The 19,384-nt window shown below is 42.0% G+C and overlaps 2 protein-coding genes across 11 annotated transcripts in view; one reads left to right on the forward strand and one right to left on the reverse strand.

Annotated features, from left to right (window-relative positions):
- The window catches only part of LOC139775174 (uncharacterized), a 115,008-nt gene that overhangs the window by 19,972 nt on the left and 75,652 nt on the right, over positions 1-19,384 (reverse strand). The window lies entirely within an intron of this gene.
- Msp300 (Muscle-specific protein 300 kDa) overlaps positions 1-19,384 on the forward strand; it is a 90,458-nt gene that overhangs the window by 13,604 nt on the left and 57,470 nt on the right. For 6 of the 9 annotated variants that reach the window (XM_071710966.1, XM_071710967.1, XM_071710959.1 and 3 more), the window contains 15 exons: positions 94-1,777; positions 1,861-1,969; positions 2,350-3,397; positions 3,707-9,250; positions 9,385-9,673; positions 9,956-10,475; positions 10,583-11,031; positions 11,162-11,357; positions 11,825-11,899; positions 12,690-12,842; positions 13,104-15,348; positions 15,528-16,839; positions 16,975-17,338; positions 17,503-18,111; positions 18,392-19,177. In XM_071710966.1, coding sequence (XP_071567067.1) covers positions 94-1,777; positions 1,861-1,969; positions 2,350-3,397; positions 3,707-9,250; positions 9,385-9,673; positions 9,956-10,475; positions 10,583-11,031; positions 11,162-11,357; positions 11,825-11,899; positions 12,690-12,842; positions 13,104-15,348; positions 15,528-16,839; positions 16,975-17,338; positions 17,503-18,111; positions 18,392-19,177 — 15,383 coding nt within the window. The remainder of the gene's footprint in view (positions 1-93; positions 1,778-1,860; positions 1,970-2,349; positions 3,398-3,706; positions 9,251-9,384; positions 9,674-9,955; positions 10,476-10,582; positions 11,032-11,161; positions 11,358-11,824; positions 11,900-12,689; positions 12,843-13,103; positions 15,349-15,527; positions 16,840-16,974; positions 17,339-17,502; positions 18,112-18,391; positions 19,178-19,384) is intronic. The other 3 variants (XM_071710968.1, XM_071710964.1, XM_071710965.1) reach the window with 1 other exon arrangement.

Here is a 19,384-nt window from a genome sequence, read left to right on the forward strand (position 1 = left end):
ATAATTAATTAATTTTTTAATATTAAAATATAATTCCCTAAGTGAATAGCCTTTTTCCTCATCATAACACTGTGATAAATTCGTGCTTTTCAGATCGAGAAGAGAACCTCAATATTGATCGCTTTATGCGCGAGACGGCCGAAAAATGGAAGAACGTGTCGATGGATCTGCGCTGCGTTCAAAGTATGCTCGAAGAAGTTGTCGCATACTGGCGTCGTTGGACCATCGTCTCAGATGAATTCGAGGCATGGTTACTTCGCGCCGAACCCGCCTTAATTCTCCCAGAGGAAGAAAGGATGGAGTTTTTTCAAGATATCAGCGTGTGGAAGGACAAACATCAGCAGTTGTCGGACACTGTAAGCTTTCTGATCGCCACATCCGACGAATCGGTTGCATTTCGTCTGAAGGAACGTTACACGAATCTGACAGCGAGATGGGAACAGCTCTTTCACGAAGCCAAACAGTATATGCACGCGGGTGATCTCATTCGAACGAGAAAGGACTACAAGACGGGAATAGAGACTCTGCAGAACTGGCTAAGAGATGCCGAGATTGCCTTATTGACCACCGGATTGAGTTCTACGGAGCGGATCAAGGCTTACGGAGAAAAATTGCAGACTCTTCACAACGAAGTTGAGGGCATTGAAAACCTCTTCAAGAATATCAGTAAAAAGTTCCAGAACCTTATTCAGGATTTGTCCCGCGAGGAAGTCGACAAGATGATGAACACTCTAAAGAAGGAGAAAGAAGCGCTTGTTAAGGTACGTGCCTTAATACCAATGCAATTGCACTTATATCACCAATTATTGGTGCAACAAGAATCCCTAGAAGCAGGGCAAAAGGAGATATCCGCGTGGCTAGACGAAGCCGAGAGTTTTTTGGCCAATATCAATCTCGCGGGTGGTAGAGACGCTGTTCTAGCTCAATTAGATCGTCATAAAGCTTTCTTTTCGAGAACGCTTTACTACAAATCCATGCTAGAATCTAAGAACAAAGTGTTCGCTAACATCGTCAAGGCTGTCGATAGTCACGCCGACGTGGAGACCGCCGAAGGTGGAGCTACCTTGAGAGAACTTAATGATCGATTTGTTAAAGTGTCTCAAGCGGCACAAGTCTGGGAACAACGTTTGCAAGAGTCTGTCCGACGCTGGACGAAGTTTAAAGAATGCGAGCGGCAAATCTCCGAATGGCTCTCGGTTGCTGAGACGATGATCAACGAGAAGCACATCGATAACCGTCAATCCGTCGAGTACCATAAAAATTTCTTCGGCAAAGTCAAGGAAAAATGGATACAGGATCTCGTGAAGGCCGGTCAAGATCTCCGGAACGTATTACCAGTTGATCAGCAACTCTCCATCGCAAACACGGTGGAAGCTCTTCAGAATCGCTGGAGAGAAGTCCTGACCTTTGCGCCGCTTCATCTAATGAGACTCGAGTTCCGTCTAGATGAGGCCAGCTTCCTTCAATATCTCAAAGAAATCGAGATGGAGATCAGTTCTGAGCAGCAAGCACTCATCAACAACGATGACGTGGACGGTATTCAGCAGCGCAACAGAGAATTTTTCGTGAACCGGGGTACCGTCCTCGAGGTCGAGCGTTGTCTACAGACTTTGAAGAAAATCAGCGATGCCTACAGCAAGCTTAAGCCGAGAGACACCAGCCTGGCTGATACTGCGCAAAACGCTGAACGTTTATGGGAAGAAACCGCGCAGAAAGTGGAGAACTTGAGGGAACAGTTGCGCGAAGTTCCACAACAATGGGCGACTTATAGACAGAAGTGAGCATTCGTTGAATTTTGTGTTACAAATCGGTGGCAATTTTTTTTCTTTAAATACTTGAAACTTGTGCAATTGATTTTAGGTTCGATGAGATGGTGCATTGGATGGATCATGTTGATAGTACGTTGAGAACCATTTTACACGAGGTCAATACACTAGAAGAATTCGAAAAGGAGAAAACTATATTTCAGGTAAAATACCAGCCAGTTTCACATACAATTTCTCTATCACGTCATTTAAATATTTAAATACTTTGCTTCGCCTTTTCTGCATTCCCTCCGGATAGCTCCAGACCTTGACGGTAAATATCGCGCACCTCTATCTTGCCTTATTCCTTGTAGAATTGCTAGAACGCGCTCAAGAGTTCAATGACGATTACTCTTGGAATAAAAATGTTTTAATACCGAATGAATACCGATTTAATCTGATTTGATCTAATTTATCTATAAAAGTTAATCAATAATCAGTCCTTTCTTTTATCTCATTTCTCTTTCATTTCTTTCATCAAAGGTTGATATATGACTTTAGTCAAACGTAATGAATGTCGCAAAATGCTATTGACTGTTTGCAGAAAATCTGCCGTGAAGCTGACAGCAAGCGTGAAGAAATGAAATGGCTGGTTCAAACTCTCGACAACTTGACATTGAATCGTTCGGATCGCGATGCACTTACTGCACAGCAGAATTTGGAGCAATTGATAACTCGATATAAGAACCTGATACCGACGATCGAAATTACAATGACGAAGACAGACATCTATTCGAAGAGTTACACATATCGCAAAGAGGTACGCGAAGTGTGTACTTTATTGCGCAAAGTTCGTGAACAATCAAAAGCCGACGTCGCACCAGAAGTTCCTGAAAAATTACAAAGCGCGGTGGCTCATCAGGAATCCCGTCTTAATCAATTAGAGCAACAGCGAGCAACCATTGTCAGTATGTTACAACGCGGCAAAGATCTTCTGAAAGATCAACATGCCCCACCTTTCGTCTCTTCCGAAGTTCAGCAGTTAGAAACCAACTGGAACGATACGTACGGCCAAAGTATGGAAACGTTGAAGTCTTTGAAGGACTCGCAGAAACTCTGGAATACCTATCAAGAACAAAAGGACGAGATTTTGAGATTGATCGAGCAAGCCGAGAAAGAACTGCGTCAAATTGAATTGGCATCTTATTACGATGCCGCTCAAGTATCTGCTGACCTGCAGAAGAAACAGGAATTCAACGCAAATCTGAGAAAATCAGCCGAGGAAATGATGAAGAAATTGCGCGAGACGTATACTAATCTTTCTCAAACGCTCACACCGCCAAGCAAGAAAGAGATCTTGGAAAAGGAAGTGACGGAGACCGAACAAAAGATGGAGCATACGTTGAAAATCGTTCGCGAGAAAGTTGTTTATCTTCAGGAACATAGCACTCGATGGAATAAATTTCAATCAAACCTCATGGAGCTCCGATCCTGGATTCAGCAAGCTGCACCCCAATCAGTCGCGAATATCGAAGAGTCCACAGTTTCGCCTGAGGAAAGAGTTCGTCAAACGGAAAATCTACAAAAAGAGATAAAGGAAAAAGTGTCGATTTTAAATGCACTGGAAAACGAATCCCGGAAACTCATAAAAGGTAAATATACCATTTTTTGCTTGGCTCACAATATATTAAAAACATAATTTCACAATACACAAATTTCGTTTTTTGTTACTTAATTTTTATCATTATTATTTCTTATATAGCTATATAATTTACAGATGATATTTCTGCTATTTCTAGCAGAAACTCTATTTTAGCAGAGCATTAACTATTTATTCGCATAAATAATTTGAATGTAATATATTTGAAAAGATTTAAATAAAACTTAAATAAACGTTATTTAATATTTATGCTATAAAAATATTCTAATATAAAAAGTGTTTATTTTTCTCATATGTATAGAAGACCGTAAGGATATGCCGGCGAAAAAACTCCGCGAGGACATCGAGAATCTTCATAAGGCAGTTGAATCGTTAAATAAGAGCATAGTAACTCAACGTCAATTGGCTACGCAAAATCTTGCAACGTGGAGAGAATACGAAGAAGGCATTCAGAAGATAAAACCTTGGATTGAACAAGCGGAGTCTAAGGCAGCTACGATGGGCAGCAAACCCACCACTTTGGCTCAAGCCACGCAAATGTTAGAATCGGCCAAGGCCTTTGAAGTTCAATGTCAGCAGCATCTTCCGAAGGTTCAGAGTTTGTCAACGATTAGCCAGCAGATAACCGGAAGAACAGTGGCACCTGATGAAGTCGACGCTGTATACACGCGATGGAACGCAGTTCATGACGTGGCGGTACAAACGACGACCAAGCTGGATAAATTAGTTTCATCATGGAACACGTTCGAATCAGAAGCGAAAGAATTTAATGAATGGTTGCAGAATAGCGAAAGGGAAGCTCTCAAGGAACCCAGCGTTCAAACACCGGAAGCCGCCAAGTTGGAGAAGGAATTAGCGCAACTAAAAGAATTCAACAAGAGCATATCCGATCATCAGGCCCAACTGATATCGTTGACTCAAGTTTCCGATCATATCAGTCATGGTTTGTCGCTGGACGGCGCCTCCGCATTAAAGGGTCGCGTTGTTGAAATGAAGACCAGAGTAAGCAAACTCGCGGACACAGTTCGACATTATATTAATCGTGTCTCTGACTCGTTGTTGGCTCGACAAGAATTCCAGATAAAGATCAACGATTTCGAGAATTGGATGACAAGACTAAGATCTAACATCAATGAGATCGGGGACGTGAACGTGGACAACGTCGATACCAATTTGCAAACGATGCACGCTTATCTTCAAGAGCATTCGGAAAAACAACCGGCATTCGCGGCGATCTACGACGAAGTGAAACAACTGTCATCGCGAGGTTCCATGTTGGAAGCCGCTGCATTGAACGAAACTTACACATCCTTGGCGAAAAAGTACAAGGCTCTCGAAGACGATCTGAGAGAGAAGAAGAAGGGCTTGGAGAAGTGGATCGAACTTTTGAACTGGCACAATGATGCCAATGCACAATTGAATCATTGTAAATACGAATCTGAAGCCAGAAAACCAAACGTCGCTGATCTCGATAGACTTTCTTCGGAACTTCAAGTTGTATATACAAAGATCAACACTTGGAAGGAACAGGCCCCACAAATGGATAGCACTTTGGGGATACACGTTCGTGACAAGCAAGAGAGACCACTTACCGCGACTTCCTTACTGAATGATCTTGAATCCAAGGCTGCGGTATTGAAGACGGAATTATCCGTTAAACGCGACAAGTTGGAGAACCTCGGTGCTAAGTGGGATAACTTCAGAAAATTGCAGCAAAAAATTACAGAGGAAATCGTCAACACTCAGACGAGCCTGCAAAACATCACGTATGCCGTTGACACTTGCGAAAAACTCGCGCCGGCAATTGAGAAGATAGACGATTTGATCGAGGATCATCAGAGACGAGAACCAGAAAAGGAAATCCTTCATCGAGAAGGTGATAACTTGATGAAGGAGGATCAACGAGCGATAACTAACATTCAGGTAGTGGTCTCTTCGGTGGATGGTAATTGGGAAAAAGTGAATGAACTCTTGCGTGAGCAGAGAAGGAAATATGCTGAAATGGATACCGACTGGAAACAGTATCAGGAAGCCAAAGAGAAATTAAACAAATTCATCGACGAAGCGAAAAATCTTTGCCAGTCGGTCAAAGATGTGCCAACCGACATCACCCAGGCAAATGTGGCTCTGGAAAAACATAAGAGAGCTTCGGAGATCTTGAAGAAGGGTAAACAATTTTTGGACAAGATGGACGGCAAGGCGCAACAACTGGCGAAAGAGACGTCGTTAATGCCGAACTTCAAGACCAGTCTGATCGAATCAGACCTATCCGATATACGAAAAAAATACCACGAGATTAACGCCAAGGTGATCGATCGGACTCAAGCATACGAAACGCAAGTCATCATCTGGAAGCAGATCGAAGAAGCGAAGTACGAACTCACAAAGTGGCTCGGCGACACGAACGAGGCGCTCACCGCGGCTTGTGAGCGTTTACTCGACGCTGAAAGCGGACAAGCGCTATTAATTAGGTATCGCGAGGAATTACCAGTGTATCAACAACTTCGTCAGGGTATCGCCACAAAAACCGAACAACTTATCAAACTAAATGACGACATGGACATACCGACTTTGAAATCCCTCAATGATTTATTGGACGATGAATTCAAAGTTGTTAAAGAGGCCGCGGATAAGCTCGCGTCGTTCACGTCAACTTTCAATGAGAAGGAGAAAGGTATTAGACAAGAGTTGAAGAAATGCAGCGACGCAATATCGAAGATCCGCGAAGAGATAATCAAGTGCGATGATCTAACCGGCGAGAATGCCAAGATTCTGCACAGAATCAATAAGTGTCAAGAATTGAAAGCCGAGCTGGAAAAGTGCGATTACGCACTTTCGGAAATTGACGAAAAATTGACGGATATGGCATCAGAATATCCAACTATATCGAAATCCAGCTTGCCGAAAGAGTTGCAGGCGTTGCAACTCCGTAGGGATGGCGTGGTCAGTCATGCCGACAAAGTTAATGCCACGTTGGTAGCCTTCTTGACAAAACTCTATCACGAGAAATTTGGCGCTCTACAGCGCATGGTGGCGACTCACAAGGAAAAAGTAGCCTGGTGCGAGCCCGAACAGAGCAGCGATCGTTACAATCTTGAGGTGAAAATGGCTTCGTTGGTCGACGTGGAAGACGGCATTGCCGATTGTGAAGCACGAAGAGTGGACACGGATAATTCGTTGACACTTCTAAGCACCGTCGAGAGTACCGAGACAATCTCCGCTCTCAGAGAAGAACGCGACAAAGTCACCGCCGACTTAGAGTCCCTGAAGGTCAATTATCGCAGGATCAAATCCGTGCTGAAGCAAAATATTGCTTTATGGCAACGGTACGAGCTCACATCGGAAAACGTGGTCTCCTGGCTCAAAGAGAATGAAAACAAAATCAGAGTGGAGGCCACGATGCTCCTAAATCCGGACGAGATCGACGCAAAGATCACCGAGACAACGCAGCTTCAGAAAAAGGTTGAGAATTATGAAAGCGAGATGAAAGATTTGATCGCGCTTGGAGAAGAGATTGCCGAAGTTAGCCCAGAGTCCCGCGTGGCCCAATACGTAGGACATTTGAACACGCGCTATCATTCGGTGCTCAAGTTTCTGGTTCAACATCTAGACAGACTCAGAGAACTCAAACAAATCAGGGCTCAATATGCCACTAATGTGAAAGAGCTGGAATCGTGGTTACTAAATGCGGAACAGAAATTGAAAATTTTCGACGAGATCAGCGGCCCGAAACCGATGACCTTCTATCAATCTCGATTGAAAGAATTGAAAGCGTTTCGGGAGGAACGCGAAACTGGACAAGCGATTTTGAATCGAACAGCGGAAGCGGGCGAAACGCTTTTCACGAGGATAACACCAGATCAGAGAGAACTCATTAGAAGTGAGCTGAGAAATTTGCGTAGTCGTGTGGAAGCCTTGGCTGATCGCGCAAACGTGATCTATAAGAAAATCGAGAGTGACATGATGCATCGATCCTCGTTCGAAGACAAGTATTCCCAGGTAAAGCAGTGGTTAATTGAGGCACGAAAGAAATTGGGTGACAAGCAGGATCTGCTACCGTCACTTCAAGAGAAGAAACTCGCCTTGCACTTGTATAAAGCTATCGCACAAGATGTCGTAGTTCACCGAAACATTCTGGAACAACTTCAGGACAGGCTTGGAACAGCACCGGACGACGAGGCCAGCGAGATGCTCAAGAGCGTTATCGAAGCGCACGAAAAGCTATCAGAAGACGTGGATGATAGAATCGGTATAATGGAAAAGCACGTTGCCAATCACGAGGCTTACCTCCAGACATTCGAGAAGATGCGAGATTGGATCAACGCGGTGATAAACGAGGCGGCGCCCATCAGCGAGGATCTCTCAGTAGATCGAGATGCAGCGAAATCTAAAATTGTTTTGATCGAGAACGTGTTGCAACAGAAGCCCGAGGGCGATAGGATTATAGCCGACTGCAACCAACAATTGAATATCATTTTGGAGCAAACCTCGATAGCCGGCCATCCCGTATTGCTGAGAGGTTTCGAGCAGCAGAAGAAAGTTTGGGAGGATTTCGTTCAACGATGCATCTCAGGCAGAGATAAACTGAATCAACTGTTCGACCAATGGTCCGAGTTCGAAAGAGTAGTCGAGCGTCTAGAATCTTGGCTCAAGCAGATCGAAATGCAGGTGAAAGATCAAAGCTTGAAGAGCACCGAGGAAACGAAACGCGCGCACTTACAGAAATTGAAGTCCCTGGAAGAGACTATCGTGGCAAAGGGCGCAGAGTTCAACGCGGCGGTTGAGAAAAGTCAAGGCGTAGAAGCGGAATCTGATTTAGTTACCAAAATATCTCGTCAAGCTACCAGGTATCAAGCGATCAGGAATCAGGCGAAGGAAGCTGTAACGAGGTACGAACAATACGTAAAGGAGCATAATTTGTTCAACGAAAAATACAATCACTTCTTGAATTGGATCAACGAAGTTCAGGAGGAGTTGAAGAAACATAGCGAGATTGTTGGCGATCTGGCGGTGTTACAAAGCAGACAGAAGCACATCAGGGATCTCGGCGACGTCCGGACTCACGAAAATGCTCGTTTCGAGTCCGTGATCGATCTCGGCGAGAAACTCTACGTGCATACTTCGCCAGAAGGTAGAGAGATAATCAGACAACAGTTGAGAAATCTGCGCGGCCTGTGGGACGGATTTTCTGAGGATTTGCAGAACTCGATGCAGAAGTTGGATCAATGTCTGATGCAGTTTGCCGAATTTTCGTTATCCCAAGAGCAATTAACGGCTTGGCTGCGAGACGTCGAGCGCGCGATGCATCAGCACACAGAACTGAAATCATCATTGGAGGAAAAACGCGCGCAATTGCAGAATCACAAAATCATGCACCAAGAAATCATGTCGCATCAGACGTTGGTCGAATCGGTTTGCGACAAAGCGCAGCAATTGGTCGATCAAACCAAGGACACTTCTCTGAATGTCTATCTGCTATCCATCAAGCAGCTCTTCCAGAATATCGTCGCCAAATCGCGAGATTTGTTGGAAAATTTGGAGGACTGCTGCGAGAAGCATCATCGTTTCAATCTGCAATGCAAATGCTTCTCCGATTGGTTGAATGGTGAACGAGAGAAACTGGCAGAATGTAACGACATAACGGGCGAACGATCTGAAATATCTCGCAGATTAACGAGCTTGACGATGTTAAAAGACGGCCAGGCACAGGGAGCGGAACATCTCATGAGGTTAAAAGAATTCAGCGAAACTGTGGCTAATAGCACCGCGCCGAAAGGTCGGGAAGTTATCAACAAGGAAGTGATCACCTTGGAAAATAATCTGCGCCAATTCCTGAGCGAAATCGGTAAACATGTATTGCAAATCCTAATTTGTATATGATTTTAAAATTACATAAAAAGAATTATCCCTATATAAGTTTATTTAATCCATGATTTTTATTTCTCGCAATTATTTCACTGGCAAAATTCTGTTTTTCAGAATCTGTAGAAGAGCGACTGAAAACAGCTTTGGAGAAATGGCAGAACTTCGAGGATCAGCTGGAAGTTCACACGAAATGGTTTCGTTCCATGGAGGCGGCATTCCGAGACCAACAGCTGCAGCCTACGTTGATAGATAAAGAAGCGCGACTACGCGCATTTAAAGAAAAACGCGAGATTATCGTGCGGCAGGAGCGAGAGATAGACGAATTCGTAGACAAGTCGCATAGTTTACTGCACGCGAGCGGTATCGAACGCATCAAGCCATTAATTTCCCAAGTCAGCAACAGGTACGTCGAATTATTTCCAACAAGAAAGTTGCTTTCTTATATTTTTCACAGTCTTGCATATACATATACAGTAAAATCTCACCAAATAAGAATTCGAAAAATTCAATCTCGCAAAATATGGAAAGAAATCCTGAAAATAAAACATACGTTTTTAAAACGCAAGACTTTATTGTATTTGTATTTAATAATTTCTAGATAATCAACATTTTTTAATTTCTAATTAAAGATATAGGAAGATAAGAGTAGCAGTACATCACACGATAAATGTAATTAAATATTTAGATATCAACTGCTGCACGTACTCAGTAAGGAAGTGATAAACCGTTGCCAAAGCATCGTAGATGATCATCGTGCTTACGAAGAGAAATTGAAGGCCATCGATGTTTGGCTTACGCCTCTCGAGAAAAACTTGGCTATCTTGAAGAAAGATGAGATCGGCGGAGACCTCGAAACGAGGAACTCGCGTTTGCAAGTTTTGCTAGCCGAAAAAGAGCAAGCTGAACATCGTTTAGCTAGCTTAACATCTCTCGGCGAAAGGATTCTTCCGGACACATCCGCTCAAGGGCGTGAAGTAATTAGACACGAATTACGAAACGCTCGTGAAAGATGGGATCGCTTAGCAGAAGGCATCACCGAGCAACAGAAAAAGCAAGACGCTCAATCTTTACAATGGTCTAGTTATCAAGAGACTCTACAACAGATTCTGACTTGGTTGGACACAATGGAACGTGCAGTTAAACAAGATTCCTCAATTGTGTGGTCTTCCTTGCAGGAAACAAGATCAAAACTACTCAAACTGAAGGTCTTTCTACATTCTTTTTAATATTTTATGCTATTATCTGAGAATATATAAAAAGAAAACATAATGTGAAAACCATTAATTACATTATTTGGGAAATTTTATTTCAGACATTACATCAAGAGATCTTGGCTCATAAACGTCTCATCGAAGGCATTTCCGAGAAAGCCAACGCTTTGGTTCAAGTTACTCAAGTTCCATCGGATGTTCATGAAAAAGTCGTTTCGGTTTCGAAGAGATATGAGAAGCTAGTGGATACATCTCAGAAAGGGATATCCAGCTTGGAGGCATTGCTCGATATTTTCCAGCAGTTCCACGATCTGCAGAAAGCTTATCAAGATTACCAGAAGCGTCAATGGGAACGCTTAGCGAATTACAGCGATTATACAGGAAACAAGACTGCTCTTCAGGCCAGATTAGCTAAAGTTATAGAGATACAGGACAGTCAAAGCGAAGGTGAGATAAAGCTGAATGTCCTTGGAGAACATGTTGCGCAAAGTGCGAGTACTCTACCACCTCGCTCGCAAGAATCTATGGAAAGAGATTTAGCCAATCTTAGGTAAATATTTAAAAAAAGAAAATAATAATTATTTTATTTATAAAAAGAAAATATTTAGGAATTAAACGAATGACTTTGTCAATGACTTGTTATCAACTACATAAATACACGTCGAATGATTTCTCTTTAGATTCGAAAATAAAAAATTCGCTACAGCTGTAAGCGATGTGGTACGTTGCATCGAAGAAAGAATACAACAATGGAGCGAATACGAAAATTCGTTAGAACGTTTGCTCGCTTGGCTTACTGACGCCGAGACATCACTGAAGAACTATTGTCTGAAGAACACGCTTGAAGAGAAGCAGGAGCAACTTGAAAAATACCAAGTAAGTTCGAAATTATTACAATAAAACGTTGCGTTACAGAAATGCGGTTTTCTTTTGGCTTTACGAATATGAATTTGATAAGTGTCCTATTTAACGGATATCGATTATATAAAGATCGCTTTGTGTTTGTTCCCTATCACAAAACTTCCCTCACTTATACGAAATAGTAACATAATTTGAGGTGTGCACATTTAAAATGTCCGGTTATAATTTCGATTAGATGTAGCTGTTTTCTCTACACGCACTGAAACCTTTCACACACATGAATATAACACGAATATAAATTTTGCAGTATTAATATCGCAGTTTTGTATTTTCTTTGTACACCCCATACGATAGATCGTGCGAATACCTTTAAGTCGACGAAAAAGAGAGGAGAAAGCCCCGATCTACGCAAACTTTTATCTCCACTCGTAGAGCGTAATTATTTCGCACGCACAATGATTATATATAATAAAATTTCCTAGGAACTACAGAAGGTCGCCGATTCGCGAAACACGGATGTGACAGAACTGGTTGCGCTTGGTGACCATCTCGAACAAGTAAGAGAGTGATATGCGAACTGCAAATATCATTTTGTAACAAGGCAAGATTGTGAGAGAGGCGGATGATTGCAACGGTTTTACGAGGAGCCTCTTCGACACAATTGCTCTTTTCTTGTATAATCTTTCAGCTTTTATAGCTTTTGTCAGAGCAGGAGGGAGATGCCAACGCTTCGTCTTGTGATTTTATTAGCGTTAAATGACACGTGCGATTGGCAATACGAGATACGGTGATACGTATGCCATTTTATTGAATAAAATCAGTATTTTTCGTCGTCAATATTGGATCTGACTAAAAAAATATGAACAGCTAAATTATTTTATCTCGCTATATAAATATCAGTGTTGTGCTAAACATTTTGTAATACTAAACAATTATTTGTTTACAATTATTTGCATCGGCAAGGTGAATTTTTGTTAAACTTTTGGCGGCCTACCTATTTGCGTTCAATAAATGCGCTTTCAGCTTCGAAATTTGCAGTAAGATCTGTTTTTTGCTGCACGAATGGAGAGCTTCTTTGACGCTGAAATTTACATCGAGATGAACAAACGAGCCCGATACACCAGGATGGAATATTAAACTCTATTTTTTTTATACTTACTGTTAGTGCATACTTCTTCGCGTTTAACACTTAAGTAATAATAGTCTAACCATCACTCAAATAGGCTTCTGCACGCAAGAAGAGAGAATTTTCTACTTCCTTTTTTCGCACATGAATTGTACGGAACAGCATCTTTAATGAATCTCATTTAAAAACAGTCAAGATATAAAAGTATTTTTTTTTTCCAGTCACTGATTGTGAATCTCCGGCAAAATGAGGCTGAATTCGACAAAATGAGCGACGATTCGTCGGAATTGATGCAAATTAGTGGGGAGACTCGATTTTCTGTCAGCGTTCAACAAGTTACGTCACGTTTCCAATCGATCCAGGCGACAGCCAAGGTAGACATAAAGTTTTATTCCTTGTTTACACTGGAAGAGAAGAATTTTAGTATCGTAATGAAATTAGTACGGTTTAGCGTATTCGATGTGAGAGACCAAAACTTTGCTAACATAATTAATTATTACAAATTTATTCTTAAATTAAATAAAAGTAGTATTTTCTTTAAAAAATTTCTTTTGTTTTGCTAATGATTAATAACAACATAAAATATGTCAGTAAACTTCTCTGGCAATGAAAATAGTCATATAATTTTGTTTTAGGAACTGGTAAAGAAATGCGAACAAGCGGTCGTAGATCATGCCAACTATTTAGATCGTTATAAACAATGCTCCGAATGGCTAGCGAGCGTAAGAGTGCGTTATCAGTCCTCCAAGGACGCCAGTGATACGCGTCAAAAGCTGATCTCGAACGTGGAAACCTTAAAGGAACTCTTAGCTCGTCAGTCTTCATCTACTCTCTTGATTAACAGCACCGTCGAGGCTGGGGAACGATTGTACCCCACGACTGGCACGGAGGGCCGAGAGATTATTCGTCAGCAATTGCTGGATCTTCAGCAAGCCTTCGAAGAGCTTTACGATGGTATCGCTTTGACCGAACGTGAGTTGCAAGCGAAGATCTCGCGGTGGTCCGATTTTGACGAGTGCAGCGAGGCCTTCGAGAACTGGTTGAAGAACACAGAGGCTCAGTTAAAGCCAGAGATCGAACTGAAAACTACCCTGGATGAGAAACGTGCCCAGTTGCGGATCTATCGTACCATCTTACATGATGCTCAAGATCAGCAAGATTTCCTGCTGAATCTCCGAGATAAGGCGGATAATTTGCCCGATCGTACAGACAAGATCGATCAAACACTGAATAATTTTACGAACAGACACAATGTACTACTGAAACGCGCGACGAAATTTGTAGAAAGATACGAAGGTATAGTGAGCGATCATAAGCAATACAGCAAGGCTGTCTTAGACACGCATGAATGGTTGGACGCCACGCACAACGCCGTGAGTCTCTGGGGTGACGTGGAACTGGAGAGAGTGTCCCTGCACACGAATTTGGATCGCCTAACGAATCTACTGCACAGTTTGCCGGAAGATGAGTCGCGAGTACAACAAATCAGATCTCTGGGCGAGAAAGTAATACCCGGTACTCTTGAATCAGGACAGGTGAATATCCGCTCGCAGATTGATTCCTCGCAGCAAGAATGGGAAAGCTTAATCTCAGCCGTCAAATCTACTATCGAGGCGTTGGAGAACAAACTTCAGCAATGGAATGAATTCGAGACATCGAAAGAGCGATGTCTAGCGTGGATGAGGGATACTGATACAAAGTTACACGCCGTCGATCTCAAGCCGACATTGGCAGATAAGAAGACTCAGCTTGAGAAATTACGCGCCCTTCAAGGTGAAGTTCGCGCCAAAGAATTGGAAATCGATGCTGTTGCTGAGCGGGCTCATCAACTTCATAAGACTGTTACTTCCCGTACTTCTTATATATCGGAGCTGAGTATCAAATATCAACAGATTTCTAGTAAAGTCAAAGACCTCAATAACCGTTGGCATCAGTATGTTGCCACGCATCAAGAATTCGATAATCAATTAGCGGAATGTACCACATGGTTAGAAGACATAAAAAATAAGCTGGCGTATTGCTCCGATTTAAGCGCATCTTCGCAGAAAGATCTGGAGCAGAAAATGGACATTGTGCAAGATCTATTGTTATATAAAGAGGACGGTTTCGCAAAAGTTCAGAGTATCGTTGAACTAGCCCAGGCTGTTTTAGCGAATACAGCTCCGGCTGGCCATCAAACGATTAATGACGCTTTAGCGAAACTTCAGGAACAATGGAGTGCCTTGGCGTCAAAGATGCTAGAAACTAAGACGAATTTGGATGACTCGATAAACAAATGGGCCGGTTTGTTGGAGCAAATACAATCTATCAACAAGACGGTGGAATACATGCAGACGTCGATCGACGAGATTTCGCAGTTTCAAACAACGATATCGGAGAAGAGAAACCAACTAGAGCGAATCAAGACGCTCGAGGAGAAGGTTCGTTGCGAAAATATCGAGGTTGACAGTCTCAAATGCAAGGTCGCTGAGATGATCGCGAGCGGTCAGCAAGGATTAGCCGCCTCGCAAGCCCAAGATATACTGAACAGATTCGACGAACTTTTCGAGAAGATCAAATCTCTGTTGGCCGAACGAGAGGAACAATATAAAGACCACCGCCTTTACAAGGAAGCTCATGATGACATAATCGGTTGGCTCAGCCGGGCTCGCGAGAAGATACCATCTATGAAGCAGAGATCGCTCAGCGATAAGCTAGCGATCGAAAGCGCAGTGGTACCGCTCGAGAGTCTGTTGAACAAGAAAGCTCAAGGTGAATTGTTGGTGGAACATTTGCAACATACTGGAAAGGTTGTTTGCGCCAGCACCAGTCCCGTCGGACAAGAAGTTATCAGGAACGAAATACGAGCACTCACGGAAAGTTTCGAAGGATTGTTCAAAGGTAAAAATTATTCAAATAATGTTCACTAAGAATATCGACGTTGTCGTAGTTCAAAATGTAAGAAAATGTTAAAGTAATCGCGAACGAATAATAATTATTTTTAACTTACAGAAATAGAGACATTAGTTTAGTAATCTTACAATTGAACGTATTAATAAATAAACTACACTCTATTGCAGAGATTCAGCAGCAGAAGGATCAATTGGAGGCTACCGTGAGTCAATGGCGCGATTATAAGGACGAATACGAGAGACTCAGCGATTGGTTGCAACAGTTCGACATTCTCATCAAAGCTCAAAAAAATGCTCTTTTGCCGAATTTGAAAGAGAAGAAGAAGCAGGTGCAGGAAGTGAAGGAATTGCTTGATAATTTAATAAAGGGCCAAGAGCAGATTGATAAATTCAACAAAACGGCCGCCGGTTTGCTTTCGTCTCACTTAGACACTTACGTCAACAATCAGCTACGGCATTTGAATTCGCGTTATCAGGTGCAAGTGAATCTTGCGAAAGACGTATTGAACAAGGTTGAAACCAATCTGGCTCAACATCAGGAATATGAAAGTAACCTTGAAAAAGCTCGCAACTGGATCGAAAACGCCAAGCAAATTATACGTCAAGGAACAGAAGCTGCTTCGAGCAGCAGTCGCGAAGAATTGCAGAGTAAACTCGACAAGATCCAGGAATTGTTGAGGAAACGTGAGGAAGGCCAGAATCTGATACACCTGACCGTGAATTGCGGTGAAAAGGTCATGAGAAACACACGATCGGATGGTCGTGAGGAGATCAACGCTCAGTTAAAAGAAATTCAAAACGACTGGGAGCGGCTGGTAAAGAAGATCTCAACCACAAAGGTGCATCTCGAGACGAGTCTGTTGCAATGGGCGGATTACAGTTCGTCGTATTCGCAGCTGCAGCAGTGGATTAACGATCGCGAGGCCAAACTGCAGCAGGTGTGCGAGCAGAAAGTCTCTAAAGCTCGAAAAGGTTTAGTTGGATTGAGCTCTTTAGCGATCGGAGAAAGGAAAGCGAACTTGCGACAAACTAACAGCATCGTACAGGATATTGTGGCGTTCGAGCCCATGATTCAATCAGTCACCACGAAGGCTGAAGACTTGCAACAGGCGACGCCGGCCACGGAAATCTCGATTAAATACGAGACTTTGAGCAAGCAAGCTCAAGAATTGTACGCGAAACAAAAGGAGACCGTTGAACAGCATCAGGCCTTCATTGACAGCGGTAATGAATTTGTTCAATGGATACGAGCAGCTAAAGAGAGACTCGGCAAGTGCTCGGAGCCCACGGGAGATAAGGAATCTTTGGCCAGTAAAATCACACAGCTCAAAGTTTTGCAGAGCGAATTGCCCGAAGGTCAAAAGAAGCTGGAGAAAGCCCTAGAGCAAGGCAATGCCGCCTGTCAAATCGCAGATGCCGAAGACAAAGAGATAATCGAGGAAGAAGTAGCGCTATTGCAAGAAGAATACGATAACTATGTGTAAGTAGAATAAACAAATTTAATTTTGTAAACGCAAAAAGAAATGTAATGAAAGATTAGACTCTATACTTTTGTGTTTTTACAATATCTATATGTATAGCATATTTTATGTACATATTATGATTTATATAACAGAGACTCGCTGAATAACACGAAGGGTTTGCTCGAGGTCGGCATAGTAAAGTGGACTGAATATGAGGATCAGTTCTCCGAAGCTACAGAATGGCTTACGCAAACTGAACAGTTGGTTCAAACGTTTAATAAATTGCAAGATGGTCTAGAAGAGAAGAAAAACGTTCTCGAGCAGTTTCAGATTCATTTGCAAACATTGTTTGACTGGCAAAAGGAGTTAGACCGTTTAAACATGAAAGCTCAGATGTTGTTGGAAACATGTGCCGACACGAGAATTTCTAATGCAATAACACAACTCACTACCAAGTATAACGCATTGCTATCTCTGGCTAAAGAAATAATGCGGCGATTAGAATTGCATTATCAGGTAACTACAATTTATTATTTTCTAATTATACGTAAAGATTTATTAATTAAAAGGTTTGTAATTTCGATTTTAACTATACATATAGTTCTTTATTATACGAATATAACATTATATATATAGATATACAGTAATATATCAATCATTTTTTCTAAAACGTTAATTAGGAGCATCAACAACACAATACCTTGTACCAAGAGTGTCAAGATTGGATCGAGCGCACGCGAGATAAATTGAGTGAATGTAAAGATACTCCCAGTACATTGACCGAGGTTAACAATAAGTTACACACGTGTAAAGCTATTCGGCAGACGTTAGAACAAGGTCAGAACAAATTGCGATACGCTCTGGAATTGAAAGAGAAAGTCATTATGAACACGGAACAAAATGGTGCGGCGAAGATTCAAGAAGACACCGAGAATTTAAAAAGCGAATTTGATAAGCTGTTGGTCGACGTTGAAGATGTAAGACAAAGATTGTCAGCGAGAGCGAGCATGTTAGAGGAGCTTAACAAGATTCACCGACTTATTTCTGATTGGTTGGAGGAAGTTGAAGGCAAGGTTCAATCAGGAGATGTTTGCCGAAACGATCTCAGCGAAAAACGCGCTCTGTTAGAAAAATATAAGATCCTCCAAAGAGACATTCACGGTCATGGCGAGACGGTGGACCGCTTGAAAAGTCGTCTCGCTGAAAACCCCAGCATATCGAAAAGTCCTTACGAATCAACAATCACCAAGTATGACAGCTTGAAGAAATTGATTTTTGAAAAAATTAATGTAAGTAGAACTTTTCTTTTTGAATTGCAGGAATATAATATAGAGTGGACCGAAATACCTGATATAGCCAAAAAAGGGTGATTTTAATTGTTCAAGGCTTGTAAATTTCAAATTTTTCGCGAAAATAAGAACTTACTTTAAAAAATTCATTCTATTATTTTGACTTATTTTGAGCCGTAGAATCATTTCCTTCTCGGTTGTATCCCGTATTTCGGTCTACCCTATAATATCCCTATAATAGTATAATAATATTCTAATATCATTATTTCTGTTATTTTAGAACTTGGAAGATCAAGTCAAAGATCACGAGAGATTCCAACAAGCTCTAAATGAGGCAGGTGACTGGATGCGTCGTACGAAAGTCGAACTTCAACAGTACAGTGATACTCACGGCGAAAAGGAGCGAATCATCGAACGAGAGAATAAAGTCAATCAAATCACTTCGTCCTTGCCGAAAGGCGACGCGTTGATCTCGAAGGTGATCGAACTGAGCGACGTTGTGATCTCTAAGACGGGACACGAGGGTCAAGACTCCATTAAGCAGGACATGAAACAGATACAGGCTGACTGGAAATCCTTGCAAGCACAATGTCACGATTCACAACAAACTCTCGCAAATTGCATTTCGAGCTGGTCCCAGTTCACGAACACGTTAGACGGCATGAAACAGTGGATAGATCACTTCCAGAAGAAGATCGCAGATGAACAGACCAAAGAGAACAAAACTCCTGAGGATTTAGAGCGTTGTAAACGTTTGGTGGAAGAAGCGGTTAAGCAAAAACCAGTCTTGGAAGACTTGAATGACAAATGTGAAGCTTTGTTGGAGATTAGTGCTTGCAGTTGGGCGCGAGATAGGACGGTGCAATTGCAATCGGCATACACGTCTCTTTTGACCGACGCGCAAGGGCTCGTTTCAAGAGTCGAAAAGAATCTAGCCGATCATACCGAATTTTTGAAAGCCAAGAAGGAGATGGAGGATTGGTTACGCACAGCTCAGGGCTCGGTAGAAGATTGCATCGGTGTGGGAGACACGGCTTGGGCAAAGGATAAATTAGAAACTTTGAGGGTGAGTTTTATCGAGAAAAATAATATAGAATATTTTGGAAATGTTCGATCAAATATATTACTAGATTATTTTACTAACCATATACACAGATATAATAAAAGAACATATCATACAAAAGTAAATTTGCTCGTGTATTATTTTTTCTTCTGAATTATATTTTAGAACATATATAACATTAGAATAAACTGTGAAATAAATATTATTTGA

The sequence above is a fragment of the Temnothorax nylanderi genome, unplaced genomic scaffold, assembly GCF_030848795.1.
Source record: "Temnothorax nylanderi isolate EJ_2023f unplaced genomic scaffold, tnyl_v1.0 TNYL_tig0094_pilon, whole genome shotgun sequence".
NCBI lineage: Eukaryota > Metazoa > Arthropoda > Insecta > Hymenoptera > Formicidae > Temnothorax > Temnothorax nylanderi.